Raw genomic sequence first — 24,076 nt, forward strand, 5'->3', positions numbered from 1 at the left:
TGTATATTTGGTCTTAATTCTGTCCTATTGTTGTAATTTTTGTATTTATACCTTCTAAAAATATTTTACACAGACTGCTTGCTCTGTTTTCTGTATTTGATAATTAGGAGGGTTTGTATTTTTGTTCCTGTAGTTACCTTTGTAATATCCTGATTGTATAACAACCTCAATTCTGTATTTATTCAGCCAGACTTTCAATATTTGTAATTCCCTTCCATAAGTAATGACAAATGATCAGCTGGATTTCATTAAGATAAAAAACTTAGGCTCTGTGAAAGATAATGTCAAGAGAATGAGACAAGCCACAGACTGGCAAAGACACATCTAAGAAAGGATCGTTAGCCAAAATGTAAAAAGAGGGGCATCTGGCTGGCTCAGTCCATACAGCATGCAACTCTTGATCTCAGGGTCGTAAATTTCAGCCCCACGTTGGGCATAGAGATTACTTAAAAGAAAAAAAAAGTGAAATACCCAAAATGGACAAAGAACTCTTAAAATTGACAATAAGAAAATAACCTGAAGGGCGCCTGGATGGCTCAGTCGGTTGGGCATCTGACTCTTGATTTCGGCTCAGGTCATGATCGCAGGGTTGTGAGACTGAGCCCCACGTCGGACTCTGTGCTCAGCACTCAGTCTGCTGGAGATTCTCTCCCTCCCTCACCTCTCCCTCTGCTCCTCCCCCCACTCGCACGCATGCACTCTCTGAAATGAGTGAATAAAATTAAAAAAAAAACCAAAAACCTGGTTAAAAATTGGGCTACAGACCTTCAGATACCTCCCCAGATATACAGATGGCAAATAAACATATGAACAGTTGCCCCACATCATTTATCATCAGGGAAATGCAAATCAAAACAATGAGATACTATACACTACATACCCCTACACACACTACACACCTATAGAACGACCAAAATCCCAAACACTAACACCACCAAATGCTGATAAGGATGTGGAGCAACAGGAACTCTCTTTCACTGCTGGTGGGAATGCAAATGTACTACCACTCTGGAAGATAGTTTGGAGGTTTCTTACAAAATTAAACATGCTCTTAACCATACAACCTAGCAACCTCACTTCTTTGGTACTTACCCCAAAGAGCTAAAAACTGACATCCACAGTAAAACCTGCATACATGTTGATAGCAGTTTTATTCATAACTGTTGAAACTTGGAAGTAGCCAAGATGTCCTTCAGTAGGTGAATGAATAAGTAAACTGATCCACCCAGACAATGGATTATTCAGCACTAAAAAGAGTTAACAAGCTATGAAAAGACATGACGGAAATTTATACGTATCACGAAGTGAAAGAAGCCAATCTGAAAAGGCTATGGACTATATGGTCCCAACTATATGACATTCTGGAAAAGGAGAAACTATGGAGACAATAAAAAGATCAGTGGTTGCCAGGGTTTGGGGGTGGGGGAAAGGGACGGCATGGGGAGGCATGAATAAGCAGATTACAGAGAATTTTTAGTAGTGAAAATACACAGTATGATAGTGTAATGATGGATACATGCCATTATACTTTTGTCTAAACCCATAGAATGTCCACCACCAAGAGTGAACCATAATGTAAACTATGGACTTTGAGTGATTATGAATTGTCAGGTAGATTCATCAGTTGTAACAAACGTACCACTCTGGGATAGGACATTGATAATGGGGGAGAATGTGCATGTGTGGGGTAGTGGGCACGTGGGAAATTTCTGTACCTTCTCAATTTTGCTCTAAAAATTACTCCAAAATTGCTCTTAAAAAAGTCTTTAAAATAATAATAAAAAGAATGGCAGTTGGGTAGGGGTAGGGTAGCAGTCTACCCCTACTTCCCATTGGAAAGCTGGAGTTTGGTCTTGATGCTTTCCACCTACTGTATTTTTTACTTTTTTTTTTTTTTAAATCTGAGGAATTAAAAAATGGATGTTGAGTGATTCTGAGTTCCAGACTATACCACTGTAACTGCTCCAATGTGATAGTTGTATCAAGCTAAATGTAAGCCGCTTGAGGTTAGGGAGGTTAAGTCTTTCACCATGTGCTTGACGATCCTTGATGGATATCGACTTGTTACATGGGGTTCAGAACTGCCTCCACGTAAAGCTACCTGCCCTGGTTTGAATGTTTTCTTAAATTCAGCCTTAAAGAACCTTGTATATTAACTGACTCTTGAGGTCTGTTGCTACACCCTGGCACTGTGCCACAGCAAGGGACAATACAGAGGACTAATTCAAAAAATGCTTTTTAGGGGTGGAAGTTCTTAATCCACACATACAAACCTGTTAAAATTTTACTCTTCAAAACAATTTCTATCTGCTGAGTTTTAAGTGGCAAATGATACATATACTTAGGTGAACAGACCATTCTCACTCACTGTTGACCCTGTTCCTCTCACACCCCTGACCATCTTGTGTCCCTACTTTTCTGAGATCAGACTTCAAATTTTCTCAAGTATGTGTTGTTTGATAAATCAGAAACTGTAATTGCTAATATACTGATTTTAAGCTCAAAAGGCCAAAAGCTGTGTCCATCATACTTTCGTGGGCTTTGATGGGTATGTATGAATACATAATCAATGGACAAGAGTTTCCTACGACTTCAGTTACACTCTACACCTGGATGGCTTTTAGTAAATATAATTAGGATTCCAACTCTGACTAATGTGATGACATGGTTCACTGAAGCTACAAATATGTATCAAATATATTTAAAACAAAACACTAAAGCCATTTTACTGAAAACTAGTTTTATTTTAAAATTAAGTGCATAGCACTCATCTAATTCCATTGGTGTAGAATTTAGCACCATATTCGCTATTTGCAATTAATGTCACAACACAGATACATTTTGGCTTGCAGTCTGTACTTGAGTAGTGTTTATTTAGTGGACTTTGGTAAAGCCCTTTATACATATCATTAATCTCTTCACAGTACACATTTAATGATGGTCCAGTAATCTCAAAAAAAAAAAAAAGACCTACTTTAAAGACTAACCAATAAATTAAAACAAAACAAAACCCACACAACTCCCCCCACCCCCATCCCCCAAGGCTAGCAGTTGTGAGTTGTATTTATATTGAAACCTAATGTTTTAAAAATAGTTCTGATTCTCCAACCACCCCATCCCACCCTACCCTGGGTATGCAGCAATAGTAACCAATTAATTATTTTATTCTACCCCCCCAAAAAAAATTAATCCAGTGTTCTTTAGCTTTTTAAATACAAACTGGGAAAGTGTTATAAGCTTTTTAAAAAGGCATATTCTTCTATAACAAGAATGACAATTAAACCAATCAATAAAAGCATTTGACAAGACATTAAATTACCATAGGCACCGGTTGTTGTTTCAAGTTGGGATCTCTATCCCAATATCTTACATTCATAGCATTATTGAGGTAGTTAAAATACTGAAAATTGGACTCCAGGTGCTGGGTTCTGAATGTGAATGTGAAAGATATATTCTCTTTTGAACCCACTTTCCCCCAAATAATTCAAGCTCTCTTGAGGTAAGAACTACCAAAATCCAATTAGCAGCCTTCTGTAAAGAGGAAAAGTGATGACACTTTCAGAAAACAATTTTCAGGCTTGAAAACTGCCATGAGTGAGTGTTCTTACCTGAGTGGTTTTTTTATCTACCAGACGAATAAATCCACATCATGCCCTATGTACTCTAATTATAAAAGTTACCATTCTTTTAAGGAGAGGACATTCTAGGAATTCACGCTGGCAGAAGCCACCCACCCACATCTATCCACTGGAGCCATCTGGATCAGTCCACTACTGCGTTGAGTCCCTTCCCTTCCTAACAAAAGCCATCGGCTTGATTACTGAGACTCCTGCTGCATACCCACAACATCTTTATAATAAGTTTGTCTTCAATGCATATTGTGGCAGTCACATACCTGCCATGCAGTTTCCCTTCTATTCAAGTGCTATCTTTAAAAAAACACAAACAAAAAGACACACCTTACTATTTTTAAATCGGAAAGCTTCCCTCCACCAAATCTCTCTTCTCCCACGGGTAAGAGCACAATGTATAGTTTCAGTTACTATAATGCTTGCTTTCTTTTTACTTTTTATTCCCTCTCAACTCTTTCCCCCCAAATTGCCCTTGCTGTAATGGCGACTTATTGCTGTTTTCACTCATTACCGACACAGTGAAACGTCCCAGGGCAGTTCTGGGGCCAATGTAATGCAAATGGCTACTGCAATCTAGTTTTCGGTTCCTTTGCCTGATGCACAGACTGGCTGGATTGCAAGGCTGCTTTTTCAGCTTGTCCTCCACGTAACAAAGTGCTGCTCTAGCACAACCTGAGCGCTACCCTGGCCACATTCCACTTCAAAATAAACCTACAGCACCTTACTCTAGTACTGACGTTTTACAGTTATGCCTTCCCTTGAAAAAACTTCTAGTGACATCAAATCTGAGTATAAATCACTGATTGCACTGAGAAATGCAAAACCTATATATGGATTATGAGTGATAGGAACCACTTCATTCGTTCTAAACTACAATTATGTTCTCAGTTGAAAACACATCCTAGCAAGAGTATTTTCACCTATGTTATAAAGGTAGTTCATACTATAACATTCCCAAAGCATGTTGCATTACAGTTAAGTGTTTCCAAGTAGTATAAATTCCCTGAGTTAAATGTGTTTTAATCCTAAAGATTTGAGGTTGATCACTTAGGGCAAAAAAAGCAACAAAAATTTTCGACCATGATTTTAAGAGATCTACTCCACCCTTAATTTTAGTACAAAAATCCAGATACCTATATATTGTGATAGGAAGTTATATAGACTCATCTAAAAAAAAATTTTTTTTTACTGCACAGATTGGTATAGCATAGCAATTCATGAGTTTAAACTTAGTCAAAAATTCATTTGTAGATCAAAAATGTAACTCAAAACTGCAGAATAAAAAAGACCTCTTCAAAAATTAATACTGTAACTTTCCTTCATAAAAAGACCATTTGGCAAGTCCACAGATAAACATTAGTCTCTGACATGTAAGCCAACATGAGGCCCAGAGCCCACCACAGGTCAAATCTCAAAATGGCGATTTACAGTCTGTCCAAATTTTCTGTTGTATTGAATATTTTTGAAATATTTGGACCATCAGCCAGGGCTTGAAAATTTTTGTCATAAAGGGATGTTTTTTTAACAGGATTTGATATACATACTGTTAAAGTGTTTGCAGTGTGTGTTCAGTCCTCCCAGGTATTCGTGGTGCACTGAAAGGGATATTCCGTCTTCCTGATGCTGGTATCCGAAGAGTTCTGATGTGATCTGGATCCCTTTCCTTTTGAAGAGATTACAAAAAGCTTGCCCCAGAGCTTCAAGTCACAGAACAGTCTGGGTGAGGAATTACCTTCACATAAAATCACCTTTCAAAGCACGGAGTAATGCAAGGGTAATGTTCATTTATCTGGTAACTCCGGTTATAAGAAACATTCAGACAGGGCTTAACTTCTACTGGTATTGCCAGTGACATCCCAACACCAGTCTGCACGTGCCCAAGGCCCTGCACACTGGTCTGGAAGCCAGCAGGACAGGTCTGTAGTGTGTAAGACGAGGTGTGTGTGGTAGATCCAATCTGCTGGCAGCTCGGCTGTTCGGCTACAGGATGGCGGTACTGCAGCGGGGTGTGGTGCGTCTGGTGGAGATAGTGGGGCTGCTGAAAGTGAACTGGCCGAGAGGGCTGCGAGGCCGACTGCAGCACACTCAGCTGCGCCGGCTGGGACCCTGCCTGGCCTCTCTGTTTGTTTGCCTCTTTCACATCGTTATCATGCGCGCTGTACGGAGAGAGAGTAAACTGTTAATAATGGTACTTCAACTCTTCAACGGCTCACTCTGCAGATGGCCCCACGGCCTACGTAGCAGTCGCTTTAACCATAATTTCAACAATGGTGAGATTTCACTCTTATCCTAAAAAGCTCCTTCCTTTGGCACAAACTTTGGCAACTCACTGCTGGTAGCTCTGAGGACTATTTCCTGCTTGGGAAATATATCCACAACAAGGACTTAAACACTGCTACCACTTTGGTGACACCCTGGTGGCCCCACAATTCAAAGATGTAGAAAGAAGGACCAGGGCAAAACTTGCCTGGAATGATCTGGGTTATGGGCTCACTCATGTAAGAGCATACCATGTACCCAGAATCATGACAGGTGACAGCCTCTCCCTGGAAAACAGCCAAGGCACAGCCTTCCACCAAGCACTGCTCATAAAATGGCTTGCTCAGGGCAGCCAGCTACTGTCAGAGCCAATGTCCTAAAAGCTCTGCACTTGTGAGAAGCTGTTTTTGGGGCCCCTTATCCATGAAGAAAAATACTGAGAAATCACAAACACAAGATTAAGGAAGCTTACATTAATAGCCGTTCAATGCACTGCACTAAAAAATCCCAGGAGTAAGCAGTAAGACGATGCAGTCTTGTAGGCCACGTTGGAGAAAGACGAAGTATAATCCTTGAAGAAGCCACACATGCAGCAGCTACTAAAGAAGGTGCATAATTTAGAAAGGCATAATCTGTGGAGACATCAAAAATGAACTTAAGCAACAGAATACACAAGTCACAAGCTCACATGTCACCTACTGGCATCCACAATGACTCACCTTGCAAAGATACTTCCAGGAAATAATCTGCATACTTGGCCATGTAGAGTTTCGTTTTTTCTAAGCAAATCATTGGCCAGCCATCATGAAGATCTGTTTCGTGTACTGCTTCAGAGAGATAATACTCAATGAAATGGGCAGCTGTTGGAAGGCAGAGGTTCCACTGAAAGGTTTCTAATAATAACAGTTCCATATGTAGCAAATTTTGCTTTGTTAATACTAGATTCATATTAGTCATACAACCCAGGCTGTTGAGCTGTTCCAGCTTAGGCACACTATCTTCTTTTTCTTCAAATTTACCTTATAAAGAAAAGGCGGGGGGGGGGGGGTGGAGAGGGAGAGAGAAAATGTTACACAAGTGATCATTATAGGTCTAGTTACTTAAATGGGATTTGCTGTCTCACTGCAAAGATTTAGATCCAAAGACATTCTTTCTCCTACCTGGGGTAGATACAATTGTGCCAGAACTCTGGCTCTCCTATTCTGCATGTTTCCTCTCCTCGTGCCTGCACCCCCTGCCCCTCGCCCTCCTCTAAAGAGAAATGGAGCATGTGCACATGTTGATCCACGTCACACTACAAAATGAAAATGATCCTATGTGCCGATGAAAAATTAACTCTCTCATGTCTCACCAGCCAAATATTTCCAGGAAATTTCTTTTGTGGGGGCAGGCAGTGGTCAGTGGAAGAAAATTAGTTTATTTTAGAAGAAAGTGTAAAGAATTTAATGTCATGGAGTTATCTGAAATCAAAAGTAGCTAAGCTTCAAGTGTTTCATCTTGGTATATTTTCAGCATAATCTCAATTCTGGAGAGACAGTGGGAGAAAAAAACTGGGTGAATATCAAATAACCATTCTCATTCCATAGAGAAACCTCCTCTTCAGAATTCAAAACAGAAACCTAGCTAAGTCTGTTACCAAAAAAGGGAGGGGAGGATACTTTTTACCTGCTTTTATATCCCTTCCTGAAAGCAGTATAGAAGTAGACAATCAGATGGCTGAACTTCATTATTCTAAGGCATCAACTTCCTTTCAGGAAATACTCATCCATATGTACAGCTGAGGAACAGAATTCCCTCTCCAGGCCCAGAATAATGTTTCGATAGGTTTTGTACCTATAGGTTTTGTACTTCAATTTTACCATACGTAAATCATTCATTTTAGGTATCTCTAGAACTTACGGCTGGAGAAAATTCAAACTATCAAGTACCAGTATGGTTTTCTAGATGCAGCAACAGAACCAAAGAATTGCCTTCAAGTCTCTATGGGTTTGTTCCACAGCGGTCCATAGAAGAAGGAAAAGCCTGGGGCGCCTGGGTGGCACAGCGGTTAAGCATCTGCCTTCGGCTCAGGGCGTGATCCCGGCGTTATGGGATCGAGCCCCACGTCAGGCTCCTCCACTGTGAGCCTGCTTCTTCCTCTCCCACTCCCCCTGCTTGTGTTCCCTCTCTCGCTGGCTGTCTCTATCTCTGTCAAATAAATAAATAAAATCTTTAAAAAAAAGAAGAAGAAGGAAAAGCCTTCTACCTTCTAGTATTATGTTCTATTTTATGTTAAAGTTTAAAACAGTCATATTATATTGCAATTATTTCTAACTGTATGCAATACAATCTATCATACAGATTTCTCACAACAGCTTTTAAACTTGCTCAAAATTACAGTTGTTAGACTACGTTACATATTACTGTATAAAATTTTTTGTTTTACTATTTCGATAACTTTTTCAACATATTTGGTTTCCTTGCAAATCTTGTACTTTTATTTTATCCATTAAAAACATATTTTGGAGATGAGCCAGAAAAACTGCCAAGCAGTAGAAACCAGATAAGCTCCCCTGTGAAGTTTCTCTTCCAGAAGGGCTGGCTTTATATCACACATCGGAGGTACTACAACAAATGGTAGTGGCCCTCGGGCCAGACGTTCAACATACGGGAGCCACTGGGGTTGTTCAAAGTCAGCCTGCCTCAGGGCTGGGGGAAAAGCACTGCAGACTACCTTGGTCTTTGCTTGGAGGGTGGGAGAACTGGAGTAGAAGGTTGTGTCTCCTATGCCAGGAGAGTCAAATCTCATGACCGGAAGAAAAGTTGGAGCCCAAAGAGAATTTTTCTCCCGCCTCAGAAACTCTGAGCTGCTTTAGATCTAAATTGCTCTTAACTAAATACTGCTGCAGGTAGGAGTTGATTTAAAAAAAAAAAAAAAAAAAAGGTACACAATTCAGACTTTAAAAGAATCTAGACAGCCCTTCCCAATTAAAATCGCATAGAGAAGAATTTCCCAAGTTTTTCCAATATGATATACTTAGTACAGCCCAAAGCACTAAAGTGGTCTTTAGGACACAGTCATCCAGCATTATCACTGCATAAAGATACAGGAAAGGAACGACTGTTCTCAGTGTCAGAGTGGAGAATGTCCTAGGAATTTGGTTCAATCCGTCTGAATGAATCATTAAGGTTCTTTAAGTACCCTGCCATTTGTGCAGCAGCAGTTAACACTAGCAGTATACTTCAAAGGAATATTGTAAAAACTAATGTGCTTATTTGTATCATGCTTGAAGTTCCTTTGAAGAAATTAATACACCATAATTCACTGTTTAATTCAAGGATCAAGAATGTTCCATATTATCTTCCCTAAACTTTCAACATTGAAAACAAAATTGTATATGACCAATTTCAAAGCTCAAAAAACCAAGATAGTGAGGTTGGCCAATTCATTTAAGGTCAAATAAGCTGAACCAAATAAAAAATGGAAGACAAAAAGGAAGACTTATGTTTGAATTCCCAAATCGGTACTTCCTGATCAAAGTACTGCACCGGGTTATATGGGAACGACAAATATCAAAATAGACGTCGATATTATTAAAAAACATCGACAGGGGGCGCCTGGGTGGCACAGCGGTTAAGCGCCTGCCTTCGGCTCAGGGCGTGATCCTGGCGTTGTGGGATCGAGCCCCACATCAGGCTCCTCCGCTATGAGCCTGCTTCTTCCTCTCCCACTCCCCCTGCTTGTGTTCCCTCTCTCGCTGGCTGTCTCTATCTCTGTCAAATAAATAAAATCTTTAAAAAAAAAAAAAAAAAAAAAAACATCGACAGGGTTTCTGTATTTATAAAGTACTTGGCTATTACAAGTGTGAAAGCCTTTGCAACTTGACATGCAGAGTTAAAAATAACCCTGAACTACATAAATAACCATACTTGGGATTTTATTCAGGCTTATGTTTTTTGGAACTTTTTCATTATATATAGTGATATAAATACTCCGAATCATGGACATTAAAGGATTTCAAAATGTGTGACAATGTCAGTGAGTTCCTGCATTCATATTCATAGTTTTTGTTGTGCTGAAAACTATGTGCATGAGTATTTTAAATCCACTTATCTGCAATACCACATACAGATCACAAAGATCAGTTTCTTCAATTGAAAGGAAATACCAGAAGCCATGTGATTATATTGATAAAGGCCTCAAACAGGAAATAAGGGCACAGGAAATTCACATCTGCTTCCCAGAAAATAAAGAATTAGACGCCACAGAAAAAAAAATCAGACTTTCTTCCCTTTATAGGAAATGCTCAGATCAGCCATGGAAATCAGCACATTTTCAAAGCTAGCAGTGAACGGCAGGTACGTGGCGGAAGGGCAAGGATCCAATGTCACGCAGTAAGCTCTGCCAATCCACATTTAATTCTGTTAGTACTGCGCAGGAAAAAAGTCATCCTTAATATATACTAAGAATTTTCAAAAATTTGTAAGACTACCAATAATAGAAAACCAGGTAAGGAACAGGAAAAGACAACTCATGGGGCGGGGGGAAAGGGTTCTATTCTCATTAAAAATTGAGACATAAATCAACTATTGAGATAAAATTTTCACCTTTCAGTTAATAAAGTAAAAAGCTTTGTCAACCCATTACTGCTAAGCAAGGAGAAACAAACACTTATCACAGATTTTTACTACTAACAGCTTATAATCTTATTTTTGGCTTCATTTTGATTCTGAGATAATTTCTTAGTTACACAAGACCTTGAGCAAATTATCAAAAGCCTCATCTCCAAGACTGCTTTCATGTTCTCCACAAGTTCAGTGCTGATCACAGAAGCCAAGGCAAGCCAGGGTATACAGGACAAAGAGTTGGAATTTCAGAATTTCCCAGGACAATCAGAGACTCTTCTAGAAAGAGCCAGAATCTTTAGGGCCAGGGAGCCCGATTAAAGATTAAAGAACAGTTTATGGAAGAATTAATCATTATGATGCTGACTTTTAGGTTTCAATTTCCTATGTGCTTTTAAACATCTTACCCACTTGATCCTTACAACAACTTTGTCAGTTAAATGTCTTTATTTTCATTTTATGGACAAGTAACTTCAGACTTAAGGGTTGTTGAAATTCATATTGCTGACAAGAAATACAAACATAGGAAATTCATCACTGTAATCCCTACTCTAAAACATGGCATACCCCTCCAATCATGGAAAGTCTGTAGGCCCTTTCTTCCAACTTCCGACTGTGCAGACACAGGCAGATAGGTATGCATATTACCTGGAATTTACAAGCTGTGCTCCATCTTTGGCCAAACTACTGACAGCCTCCCATCCTACTTAACAAGTGGAATCCAACTGTCACCCAGTCCTGTCAGCCGTAAGCTGTTCTTCACTTTTACACAACAGGCTGCCCATCCTAAAGCAGGTAGCAGCTGGAGAAGGACATACAGAGTTCAATCATTCTGGGAGGAGAGAGCATTACTTAAATAAAGTTTATGAAGCCTAAGTGGAGAGCTGCCAAAGGTTAAGAAGAGTTTAAGAATGTAAAAAACACTAGAATGTACTCCACAAATTAAAAACAGACATCAGATACTGAAAACAGGCTACCAGTTTATAAGCATCTTAAGTAATTTCGTTGTAGTAAAGTTACAGAGCAGAGGCAGGAGAGATTGTAGCCAACTACTAAGAGCCAGCCTCTTTGATTCCTGACCCAAGCACAGAGCTGACAGCTTGAACTCTTGCCCACTGCCTACCTGGAGGGGCCGAGACCCTGGGGGACACCTACCTCATACATTCTTCAGTGGGAAAGGAACAATGGGAAAACAATTCTCTCTCAGGGAAGGAGAGGTTAAGGGGTGTCAGTAGAACAAAGGAAGGAGGTATCTGACTCTTTCAGTTAACAGCTGATCAACAATTCATATTTGAACCACAGCAAATACAAATCCTAAAGCCTAGTTCCTGGAAAATGTACAAAATCATCTTCAATAAAATAAATTGATCATAATCTTAAACTAAGAATAATAGATAATTAAAAAAAACAAGAACAGTTGAAAACTCCATTCCAATCAACCTAAGATGGTGTGCAAATAAAGTATCCTTCCCCCAAATTGTACGAATTGCAGAAACTTGGCACTAATGCCAAGCACTGTGTGGTGGTCAGAAATCTTATTACATTATTTGCCTAGAATCCCCAGTGAACTCTGGCAATAACACGTAGTTTATGAATATCCAGTTTAGTATCCCCTTATTTGAGACGTTACCAGTAAGTAAACTTTAGTCACAAACGCAAGTCGGTCTATGAACTGACTCTACATCATAATTTCACAGTCCATCAGCAAGAATCTCCCACTTGGTCTGCACCACACTTTTAAGAATCTCGGGCATAGAGCAGATGGGGCTTGGTAGTGGTAAAAGCACAGTGATGGCCACAACAGGCAAAAATCATTTTTCATTAATGATCCAAAGTTTTTAAAATAACCTAACTTGTGTATGTGATTTCCAGTATCTCTCCTCTATAAACTTATCCCATTATAAACTAACATTTTGTAGGATAACAAGAAACCATTCCATTTGTGGATTCTCACACATCTGATATGTCAAATATGGATTTTTCTAGTCCTATGCAAACTATGAAACCACAAAGGGCTTCACAGCCAGTGATGAAACACATACAGAACTGTACGTGAGATTGCTTATGAGAATGACACTCTAATCAATTAAAGGTTAAAGGCTGATTATAAATACAAGTATTACCCCTCCAGCTTTCTGGGGAGAGGAACAGGTGATGTGTCTGAATCTTTGAGGACAATAGATTAAAGGAGAAATATAGATTTTCAGGAAACAGATGGTATTTTGGTAAGACTTTGGCTCAAGGTGCATGGGAATAGGGTGGGAAGATAAGACTGGAAAGGTGGCTGAGTCCAGACAAAAGGTTATAAATGTTACATTAAGGAGTTTCTATCTTAACCCACAGGGAGTGGGAAGTCATTACCCACTGTGTTTATTTATATTCAGCCTGGTCCACAAAGGATTTGAAATAACTTAAAAAAGACCTCCAAGGAGAAAAAATCAGTAGTTGAGGTCATCAGATCAAAGGAATAATAAGGGTAGAAAAAGAAAATCTGAGAAGAAATCAGTACTAGAAATGATTCCACAGGCCTGCATTTGGTTTTAGGTTTACTTGTAGTCAAAGAACAAAGTTATTCTAGAAAGAACTCTGGTGGCAGGGTATAGAGGGGAATGTTCCTTAGACAGCAGCCACACAAGATCCCAAACCCTCAAGTGGGGGTTAGAGATGAAGGCAGTAGGTATTTCTACATCCTACCTTAAAGTGGGGTTTACATTCCTATTGTAATGTCATAAATAATATAAAAAGAAATGAATTCAATTTCAATATCAAAAACGATCTTTCTCACATTACTAAAAGAAGAAAAACCCGATTTATATTCCTTTACTCACCCTCCTTCTCTTTGGTCAAGGTACTAACAATGAAATTATTTACAGGAAGAAGCTAAAAGAGGCACCAAAAGACCCACCAGTACATTCTGCATCAGGTAACAAATGTGGTTTATCACAGTCTACCTTGCAGCCCACCACGGTACTATGCCTACTGCAGAAGCAAAGTCCTTCCCATTTGTAGCAGTTGCCTGTGAACCTTTAGTTCACTAAATCAACTCATTATGTAGTCAGCAGAAGGTATTCTAACAATACAAGAGTATAGTACCTTTTTAGACAGAGTTTCTCAACATAGTTCTGCTGACATTCTGGGGGCTGTCCTGTACACTGTAGATATTTAGTAGCATCCCAGCCCTCTACTCTCTAGACCTAGCAGCACCCTCCCAGGTTGTGACGACGACCAAAACCACCATCACCCAAAGCCAACTACTTCTTGTGAGGCACGGTTTTTCCCGGTTGAGAACTTTAAGGCAATGGTTCTCAACTGGAAAGGAACATCAGAATCACCTTTGAAATTCGAGCCCCATGATACAGATTCTGAGTCAGTAGATCTGGAGTGGCCTAGACTTTTGTACCAGAATCTTCAGGATGTAGGGCTTAAGAATATATGTTTTCAAAAGACTTCAGAGCCACTTTTTAATGACTAGTTAAAAATTATTATGCCAAGAAGCACTTTCAACATAAACTTTCTGATACTACTAAACTGGAATGAATGGAATTTGGTGATATTTCACTGAGCTCTACATAAATTTTTATTATAAACAATGGAAATTTCCAGTCATGTAGATGAGACTCATACTTACTTGCTAAAAGCAGACAGGAAAGTGCAACTAAATGCAGCTGCTGGATAGAGATGTCATATCGATCCATAAATAAGTCCAGCAAATAGACAGCAAGATGTCGGGCAGAAGGGCAGAGGGTGAAGCGATTGCTCACAATGGCAATCAGGTCAGCAAAATACCTTCTGAGACTTAGTTGAGGGGACTGGCCTTTGTAGGAAGGCAACTTCAGCTCCTATATCAAGAGGAACAACATTTAGTCTAACATAGCCTGTAGGAGTAGTACCCGCACAACGCAAAGACAACTTCCCCCCAATATATTAGTGTTAACAAGTGCCTAAAACACTTTTCTTGAAGGAACACAAATATGAAAAAGTTGAGTGGAAGGATAATGAATAGTATTAATTAATAGCACTTGTTTTAAAATTTAAAACCAAACTTTTCGGGGCACCTGGGTGGCTCTGTTGTTAAGTGTCTGCCTTCGGCTCAGGGCATGATCCCAGAGTCCTGGGATGGAGCCCTGCATTGGGCTCCCTGCTCCACTGGGAGCCTGTTTCTCCCTCTCCCACTCCTCCTGCTTGTGTTCCCTCTCTCGGTGGCTGTCTCTCGTCAAATAAATAAATAAAATCTTTAAAAATAAATAAATAAAATAAAACCAAACTTTTCTCCTTCATTTTTAACCACCTCTGATGTGATAAATTGTTTCTCTTGCATTACAGAATGGATATATTCCAGCAAGATTTTTGTATCCTGTTTTCTCTACCAGGTGTTTTCCAAAGAACATCCTTACCAAAATCCCAACCACACAACACATACACAGCCCCTCCAGAAAGCTCAATGCTTTGGATTAGAAGGTAACAGTGAAGTGAATATGCTCCTGGTATGTCAATACTATATTACACTTGCAGAGGTGTAGAAGGTAGAGACTACTATTCATCCACTAGTATCTTCTAAGCATGTTTCCCTTTTAGCAGCTTTATGATGCTCTCCTTTGGCATTACCTTTCATACACCTAAAAATTTTCCCCTCATTGCTGTTCGATCTCAGAATTATATGAACCCATTTTTTTGAAATTGGAAGTTTTCTATACTACTAAAGTATTTCCACAGCATAGAGAAAGACAGGTTCTAAAATACTTCATGAGGTCAGCACAGTACTAAAAATAAACCCAACAGGTATCACAATAGCAGGAAGCTACACAGATATGACCCCAAAAGCACAGGCAAAAAGAGATAAATAGGACTTCATCAAAATTAAAGACTTCTGTGTATCAAAGTTCACTCTTTTCAATAGAGGGAAAAGGCAATCCACAGAATGGGAGAAAATATTTGCAAATCACATATCTGGCAACAGGTTAATATCCAGATTATATAAAGAATTTTTATACACGCAATCCAACAACAACAAAAAAACCAAGTTGCTTAAAAATGGGCAAAAGACTTGAATAAACATTTCTCCAGAGAAGATATATAAATGGTCAATAAACAGATATAAAGATGATCAACATTACTAATCATTAGGGAAATGCAAATCAAAACCATTATGAGGTAACATTTCACACCCATTGGGATTGCTATTATCAAAAAAACACAGGTGTGCCTGGATAGCTCAGTCAGTTAAGCATCAGACTCTTGATTTTGGCTCAGGTTATGATCTGGGAGTTGTGAGGTGGAGCTCTGAAGTGGGCTCCATGTTGGGTGTACAGCCTGCTTGAGATTCTCTCTTTCCCTCTCCTTCTAGCCCTCTTTTTCTCTCTCAACAAAACAAAAAACCAAGAAAACAGAAAACAAAATTAACAAGTGTTGACAAGAATGTGAAAAACTGGAAGTCTGGTATAATGGTGGGAAATAAAATTGTACAGCCACTCAACAATGGTATTTCAATTCTTCAAAAAAATTAAATACAGAATAACTATATGATCCAGCAATTCCACTTCCAGGTATACACCAAGAAGAACTGAAGGCAGGGACTCAAATATTTGTACATATATTGATAACAACATTATTCACAAAAGCCAAAAGGTGGAAACAAACAATCCATCAACATATGAATGGATAAACAAAATGATTTTAGTTTAAGATGAAAAAGTTCTGAAGATAGAGAGTGGTGAAAGTAGCAGAATGTAAATGTACCTAAGTCACTGAACTGTACACTTAAAAATGGTTAAAGTTTTATGTTGTGGACATTTTACAATAAACCAATACAAAAAATAGAAGTCATATATCTAACTTAATAAGGTATAAAACTTTAGATAAAATATTAGCCAATGTAATTTCATAGTATATCCAAAGAATACATCATCATCCCAGTGGCACCTGGGTGGCTCAGTCGGTTAAGCGTCCAACTCTTGGTTCCGCTCAGGTTGTGGTCTCAGGGTGGTGAGATCGAGCCCCCGGTTGGGCTCCATGCTCAGCATGGAGTCTGCTTGAAACTCCCTCTCCCTCTGCCCTTCTTCCCTCAACCCCGCTTTCTCTCTAAAAATAAGTAAATAAGTCTTAAAAATAAAATTGTAGTACATCCCAGGAATGCAAAGATGGTTTGATATCAGGAAATCTATTAAATCACACATGATTACTCACAATCATCTTGATAGATGCCAAAATAGCATCTGGACAAAGGTGACTCTGGGAGAAATAATATCAGATGTGTATTTCTTTGAAGAAGGAAGGAAGGTAAAAAAAAAAAAAGTCAAATTTAAGAGCCAGCATCTCACTTGGAGATTAAACAATAAAAGGATTAGCATTCTAGTGCCTGCTATTGCAATATTACTTAACATTATTCTGTGAACACTAACTAATCCAATAGAAAAAGGAAAGAAAAGGTTTAATGACTGGAAAAGGAGAATCAAAGTCACTTATAGGAATAAAATTCTTTTTTGGATGATAGAATTTATATCCAAGAAAACCAACAGAAAAAATAAACAGTAAGTATTCAGTAAGATGGCTGTTTAAAAAATTAATATTAAAAAATCAATAGCCTGGAGGGCACCTTTGGCTCAAGTCATGATCCCAGGGTCTGGGGATCGAGCCCTGCATCACGGTCCCTGCTCAGCAGCGGGGGGGGGGGGGGGGGGGGGGGCTGCTTCTCCCTCTCTCTGCTGCTGTCCCTGCTTGTGCTCTCTCTGTCAAATAAATGAAATCTTAAAAAAAAAACTCAATAGCCTGTTTCTATATTAACTGGTTAGAAAATAGAAGATTCCATACAAAGTAACTCTAAAAATTAAAACACCTAGAAAAAGTATTTATATTTCAGCACTCTATGAAGGTAACATTAAAATTCTGATGGAGTATGGAAGACTTGCATACATGCAAAGATTCCTTTTTCTTGGATAAAGAAATCAATTTGGTAACAATGGCATTTCAAATCAGGAGAACAGATGAATTTAATAAATGTTTCTAACACATAGGACGGAGTTAATTTCTCTATTTAGAGGAATCTGACACATCGATAAGAAAAAAGGCAACATTTATGAACAGTTTATAGGAAAATAAAATACTGCCAAAAACATATAAAATGATGGCTCTTCTCATTCAAAACTAAAGAATTACATAGTTTTTCACTTCCCAGATTGTATTTTATTAACTTTTACTTTTGCTATCAAGAGTGGAAATAGGAACTACCATGTATTTAATAGGTCAGATTGACAAATGATGTAACCTTTGGAGGGCAATTAGGTAATATAAATTTTTTAAAATGCAGATTGCAAATACTTTTCAACCTATCAATTTACCTTACATATAAGGAGGTCCTTTGCAATATTGTTTTTAATAGCAAAATAGTGGGAAAAGCTTACTGTCCAACAATCTAGATGAATCTCCAGAGATTTATTGCTGAGTGTATAGAGCCAATCCCAGGTCACATACTCTGTAATTCCATATACATAACATTCTTAAAAGGACAAAATTACAGACATGAAGGGACAAATTAGTGGTTACCAAGGGTAAGGGGGAGAATAAGAGTGGAAGAGAAGAGGACGTGGCTACAAATCATAACATAAGAGATTCTTATGGTGATAAAAAAAATATTCTTATCTTGACTATATCAATGTCAATATCCTGGTTGTGATAATTGTACTAAAGTTTCGTAAGATGTACCACTGAAGGAAACTGGGTAAAGGATACAGGGGATCTCTCTGTATCATTTCTTACAACTGTATGTAAATCCACAATTATCTCAAAATAAAAACTGCAATTAAAAAAAAAGCTTGGCATTCATCCACAGGGAACTGATAAACCACAGGACATCAATTCAATGTGGACATTAAAATAAAGGGCAGTTGATCTAAATGTGTTGATACAGAAAAAAACATAAATAGAATGTGCTGAATGATGTTGGGGTCGAAGAATGGTACAGAAGAGCAAATATATATTCTGACCTCTTAATATTAACAACAAAAAAATATTTGCATATATACTGATTTACTGGATATCTTTTCAGGAAAAAAACAACAATGGTGGTGACTTTAGGGGATCAGGAACAGTGAGGTTGGGGAAAGCTCATTTTAAACCTTATACTACCTGAATTTTTTTTAACCATATGCACGTATCACTTAAAATTTCAAAAAAATATTAACAAGAGTTACTTGGGAGATAGACTAATAGGCCATTTTAATTTTTGTACATGTGAGAAAAGCATAAACAAGTGCTATTTAGGAAAAAAACCCATTGGCTTGTTTGGTTTTTTGAAGAGAAAAAAATATATTAATTTCCCCAAATAAAAGGAACATGTTGATTTCTCATGCAGCCCCCAGGATCTTCTCCTTTACCGTTTCTGCAGATCTTTAGAATGGTGTAAATGAGTTATAATTTTAAACTCCACCTTTCTTTGCTGTCATAATATGCCATTTATTGTGCATCTTTTATATAGCAGATACTGTGTTAACCCCAGGGATAAAAGCTGGCAAACAGTCTCAAACCGCTCTTGAGCAGGTAAACCAAAATACAGAGATGATTAGGATATAATATAGCAATCATAGGGTATTACAGGAACACTGAGATGGAAGATCTAACCCAGCTCAGGGGATGGAGTGCTGGGAAGAAAAAGCCAGGGTAGGCTTTCTTTAGAAGAGGCCTGAACAAGGTCTTAAAGCTCATTGGGAAACAGCTGGAAAACACTATATTTGGTGGACTTTATTTTTCACTATATTAACTGTATGAAATGTGAACAAAACAAAGGCAAGAACACCAAAGACCAACAGGAGATTTTTAACAATGTGTCTAATACATTCTCTTTATGGCATTTTTAAATGGTAAAGTACAAGTGCTTACCAGATGGCTATCAGATTTAGTTCTCCTTGTCAAGGTACTGCCCGCAGTTAGGCAAGCATGAGAAAATGACCTACGCTTCTCTCAGCTTACAAGGTTTTGTAATATTTACTCCTGATCCTCCAGAATTTTACACTCTCATTCTTCTCTGCTTCTCGGAATCCCATAGGACCAAAGCACCATGACCTGGACTTGTCATCTCCATCTCCAGTCTCAAGTACTAGTCAGCTCTCCACCCCAAATCCCATCCCTTTCCCAGAACAGATTACCGTCCAGTTAGGATGGAAATAAAGGCATAGAAGGAATACTCACAAATGTAAATACAATACTCTGTGGGATATTTTCTGAATGTTTCTCACAAGCTAGCATTGTTCCCATCTGTCACAAAGGCTCCTGCAAATACTTCCCAAGCATCCTAAGGCACTACTATATACAGAAAAACATGAGAAAACAGAGGAGAAGGACAGAGGGGTGTAAGAAGACAGCTGCTTTGTGGGGGTTTTTTGGGGACAGTGTAATTATATTTTACAAAAACAATACAGCTGGTTTTTGGGGTTGAAGAGAATTTCCATTTGTTGTCATTTTTACCCTTCTCTAGTAGATATAATGCTGGTCAAAGCAATTATTCCTCCACACACCTTGGATCTAAACACACAATACTTCCATAGTGTCTGAATGGCAACTGCCCAAAAGAAGACCTAAATTGAGATAATCTGAGTTATAGGCGATTAGACTCTGTAAAGGCAGATTATGTCTTTCTCATTCACTATTACCATTTTAACACCTGGCATAGCAGCTGGTATACTGCAGGTACTCAAATATGTTGAATAAATAAATAAGCATAAGACTATCCAACTAAATCACCTAACTAACAGCTTGGAATTAACATTTTTTTTTAATGAAAAAAGTTTATTTTAACTTTCCTTGACTTCAGTGTACTATAACCAGGGTTCTTTCCAGTTTCACGATGTTCAAGTTTTACTGATTAACATAAACTATTCAAAAAGTGTGGCCATTGTGTCAAATGTGGCTTACACAGTGCTTCAAGAGAAAATAAAGACAACCCAGGGTAGCATGCCACAGGTGGTCCAAGGTAATTTTTAATGGCATTCCCTCAGACTCTGTGCTATCTCATCCTCCGATAATTTGTAAGCAACTTTAGTACAGGGTTGTGTCTTATTTCTTCAATCCTCTCCAGAGCCTAATAGAAAAAAAGTATTCAACAAATCTGTGGGGAAGAAAATCCACTTCCAACCTCAACTGACAAAATTAATTCAAGTAATCATTCAGGATTAAAATTACATATAAAATAATCGAAAACCATGGAAATCCGTTAAGAAAAATCTTTTGAAGGGTGCCAGTCGGTTAAGCATCTGCCTTCAGCTCAGGTCATGATCCGGGGGTCCTGGGATGGAGCCCCACGTTGGGCTCCCTGCTCAGTAGGGAGTCTGCTTCTCCTTCTCCCTCTGCCCCTCCCGCTGCTGCTTCTCTCTCCCACTTTCTCTCTCTCAAATAAATATTTTTTAAAAATCTTTTGAGTTTTAGGTCACTAAAAAAATAAAAGTATCATTAACATCAAATAATTAATTTCACCACATATCAGAGGGATAAAATGAGCTGACACTTAGAAAAGGAGAACATTTAAAACTAAAAGACCACATCTTAAAAAAAAAAAAAATCAAAAGTATATGGACAATTTTCAAAGTGGAAAACCTGAAACTCTCTTCCTACACATTCAAGAGAACCACTCCACAGTTGAGACTTTTTTGTAGTAGGAAAAAACTCTTAGAGAGCTGAGGTGTATTTAGTCCATCTAAGAAGCTCAATGTCAGAATTAGTAAGCAGCATTTAGAAATCTCAAACCTTAGACAAGGGTACAGTTGTAACAATTAAAAGTCAGAATTAGGTGTTTCTAATCTAGTTAACCTGGTTTAAAAAAAAATCCAGACACAAGTTCATTATCATCCCAGGATCTCTCAACTCCAACAGTCAGCATCCCTTGAATCAGCTGTTTTGCTTCTCTCTCATTTTCTATATATAACAAATGGCTCTCTCCATCCATGGTGAAAATGAGTCAAGTCAGGGATAGTTTTGGATCTGGTCTCTCTTCTGGTTATCAAAGAGGCAGAGATAAGCCCTTAAGGTGAGATGTGACAGAGTAAAATTGTACTTAAGAGCAACAATACGCAGACTTTGCATTGTGCCAGAAAATTGTATTCTCCCTACCAAGCTCTATTAAATATACTAAGTCTACTTTCTGCCTTACTTTAGCTGGAAGGAGCAGTTAACTCCTACCTTAAGGCTTTCTGAACAGCCCGCAAATCTGAGGGTCTCAGGGAAAATAACAGTTATGGCTTTAGTGCTTCTATACACCAAACACTGTTCTAAAGCATATGTACAGTATCAGCTCATTTAATCTCACAATCCCCGCCCCCACAAGGCACGTTCCATTATTATTCATTCCACTGATGAGGAAATTGGGAAACAGGAAAATTAAGTAACTCGTCCAAAGTCTTACAGCAGGTTAGTGGACAGGCTGGGAAATTGATGTACAGATGTGACATAACAGCCTAATGCAACAGCAAACACAGAACAAGGAGGGCTACTCTGCCCAATAAAAAGCCAGCATACGTATCTGTTTAAACACAGTATCAAAGTCATGTTTCGCCTTCCCTCTCCCAAATACAGCTCCCCACCCCCTTCCTCATTTAAGTTGCAGGTTCTTCTGATACATCCAAGCGAAGAAACTAAGAAGTTAATTAACCTCGACCAAATAAGCAAACACACCCTTTCTGGTCTGGAAACTAGTGACCGCACTTCCCAGGGAGCCGCATTTTTACTAACTGGCACAAAACACTGCAAGGAAAAGTCAAGCATCGGGATTACCTTGTATCGAAGCGCTTGATGAATGTCTGCGGCCAGCTGTCCCCGCCACCACTGTCCCTCCAGCTCCATGGGACCGGGCGGCGCGCCTGGTCAGACGCGGCAACTTCAGTCTGTAAGACACACCCCAGACGCGGTCACGGCCAGCACCCTCCACACGACCCTCCGCGCCCCCTCCCCGAGGGGTGTGACCTCAGGCCACCCTGGGTGGCTGTTCCTCTTCACCAGACTCGACCTAAAGCTAGCACCGATCCAAACCAATTCCCTGACGCCGCGCATAAGGCCCGAACTACCCAGGCAGGAGGAGCGGACTCACGCTGAGAACTGCCGGACTGGGTGCCGGGCAAAGGGGACCAACTTGGGCCCGAGTTCCCAAGGCGCGACCCCGGGTGCGCGCACGGGAAGCCAGAGGCGGAGGCCCGGCTGAGGGCTCCCCGCGCCGGGTTCGAATTCTCCCGTCGGCCCCGGGGAGCCGAGAGACTGACACCAGTCGCAGACCCCCTGAGGAGAAAACCTCCCGCGGACAAGCCGACGGGCGAATGCCAGCCTGGCTCCGGGTCCCGGCTGCAGACGCCCGGGCGCTCGTTTCTCCCGGGGACCTCCCCGCGGTCCCGCCGGGGCCGGCGCGCACCCAGGCCGCCTCCTCCTCGTCCGGAGCAGCGCACGGGATCGCGCGGCCCCAGAAAGGCGAACAAAAGGCCGGGCCGGGCAGGTCCGGTGTCCCGCGCCCAGCACAGGCCTGCCGGTCCCCACCGCGGCCTCCCTTACCCGGAACCGCGGCCCTCACAGCCCCAGCCCCGCCGGCGTGCCTGGGACGCCGGCCCCGCTCATGATGCGGACAGTCGGCCGCAAAGCGCCGGCCTCAGCTCGGGCCCAGCACCGGGGCGCTCGCACCGCCCATTGTTAAAGGACCGGCAGGCGGCTCCGCGTACAAAGCCAGCGCGGGGGCACATGCGGACCCGCCGCTGCCAATCTCGTCTCGCGATACAGCCGGGTCACCTCGAGCCGTCCAATCGGCGGCCGGGCCGGGCCCAGGTGCAACGCCCGGCGGCGGCTCGGCGGCACCGACCGCGACCCAGTAGTATACGCCCGCGCCGCCTCGGCGCGACCGGGTGTTCGGCGTTGCCCGACAGCTCCGCCACCACCTACCGAGAAGCCGGCCCGAGGGGCGGGCAGAGGTCGGAGGAGGGCGCCAGAGAAATTACAACGTTGATCATCTTTCCGGGGGCCCAATCTGGTCATGCCACTCACCTGCTGAGAACCTTCGATGGCTCCCGATGCCCACGGAGGAAAGTTCTGAAGCCTCAGCTTGGCGTTTAAAACCCCTTACACATGGAAAACCGGGGATGTACTGTACGGTGACTAACATAATATAATAAAAAATCATTATAAAAAATAAATAAATAAAACCCCTTACAATGTGGAGTCGGTCTGCTTTATCTCACATCACAACAGCCCCGTGTACATCCTAGGGGCTGCTCAGTGGGATTATTAATCCCTCCGCAAGTGTTTTAGCCGTTTCCGAAGCTCTTAAACGCGCTTTCTCTGTGAAATTATGCTGTCTCTAAATTCCACCTCAAAGCCTATTCCCGCTTCTAAAAACGTGATTTATCATTCCTCCTCATTTCCTCTGCTTTAGAGATTCCCAAGAGTTTTGAATAGAGTTGAGGTTACCTTTAGTAACCTAGTTTGTGAAATCCAAAGTGGATGTAATTAGCCATCTGTGGTCTTAAATCAGGAAACTACAAAACTTGTGGAAACACTCCAACATCAAGTAAGGTGTTGTGGTACTTGGAATATGATTCGCAGAAATCTATTGTATTTTAACC

General features: G+C 40.3%; 1 protein-coding gene and 1 long non-coding RNA gene across 4 annotated transcripts in view; one reads left to right on the forward strand and one right to left on the reverse strand.

Annotated features, from left to right (window-relative positions):
* Positions 1–8,094, forward strand: part of LOC123783981 (uncharacterized) — a 28,994-nt gene extending 20,900 nt beyond the window's left edge. For both annotated transcript variants that reach the window (XR_006777350.2, XR_006777351.2), the window contains one exon: positions 7,774–8,094. This is a non-coding gene — a long non-coding RNA (uncharacterized LOC123783981). The remainder of the gene's footprint in view (positions 1–7,773) is intronic.
* CCNJ (cyclin J) lies at positions 2,956–23,173 on the reverse strand. 2 transcript variants are annotated; one of them, XM_045785005.2, is made up of 6 exons: positions 23,016–23,173; positions 22,251–22,360; positions 14,125–14,335; positions 6,611–6,910; positions 6,364–6,487; positions 2,956–5,788 (listed from the first exon to the last, which is right to left on the reverse strand). In XM_045785005.2, the coding sequence occupies exons 2-6, from the start codon at positions 22,317–22,319 to the stop codon at positions 5,377–5,379; spliced, it is 1,116 nt and encodes a 371-aa protein (XP_045640961.1). In that variant the 5' UTR covers positions 22,320–22,360; positions 23,016–23,173; the 3' UTR covers positions 2,956–5,376. The 2 variants fall into 2 exon arrangements, with proteins under 2 accessions (XP_045640961.1, XP_045640959.1); XM_045785003.2 differs by having other exon boundaries at positions 6,364–6,523; positions 23,016–23,172.
* Positions 23,174–24,076: the final 903 nt, after the last annotated feature.

This window comes from Ursus americanus, chromosome 6 (assembly GCF_024610735.1).
Source record: "Ursus americanus isolate L20-20 chromosome 6, mUrsAme1.1.p, whole genome shotgun sequence".
Classification (NCBI taxonomy): domain Eukaryota; kingdom Metazoa; phylum Chordata; class Mammalia; order Carnivora; family Ursidae; genus Ursus; species Ursus americanus.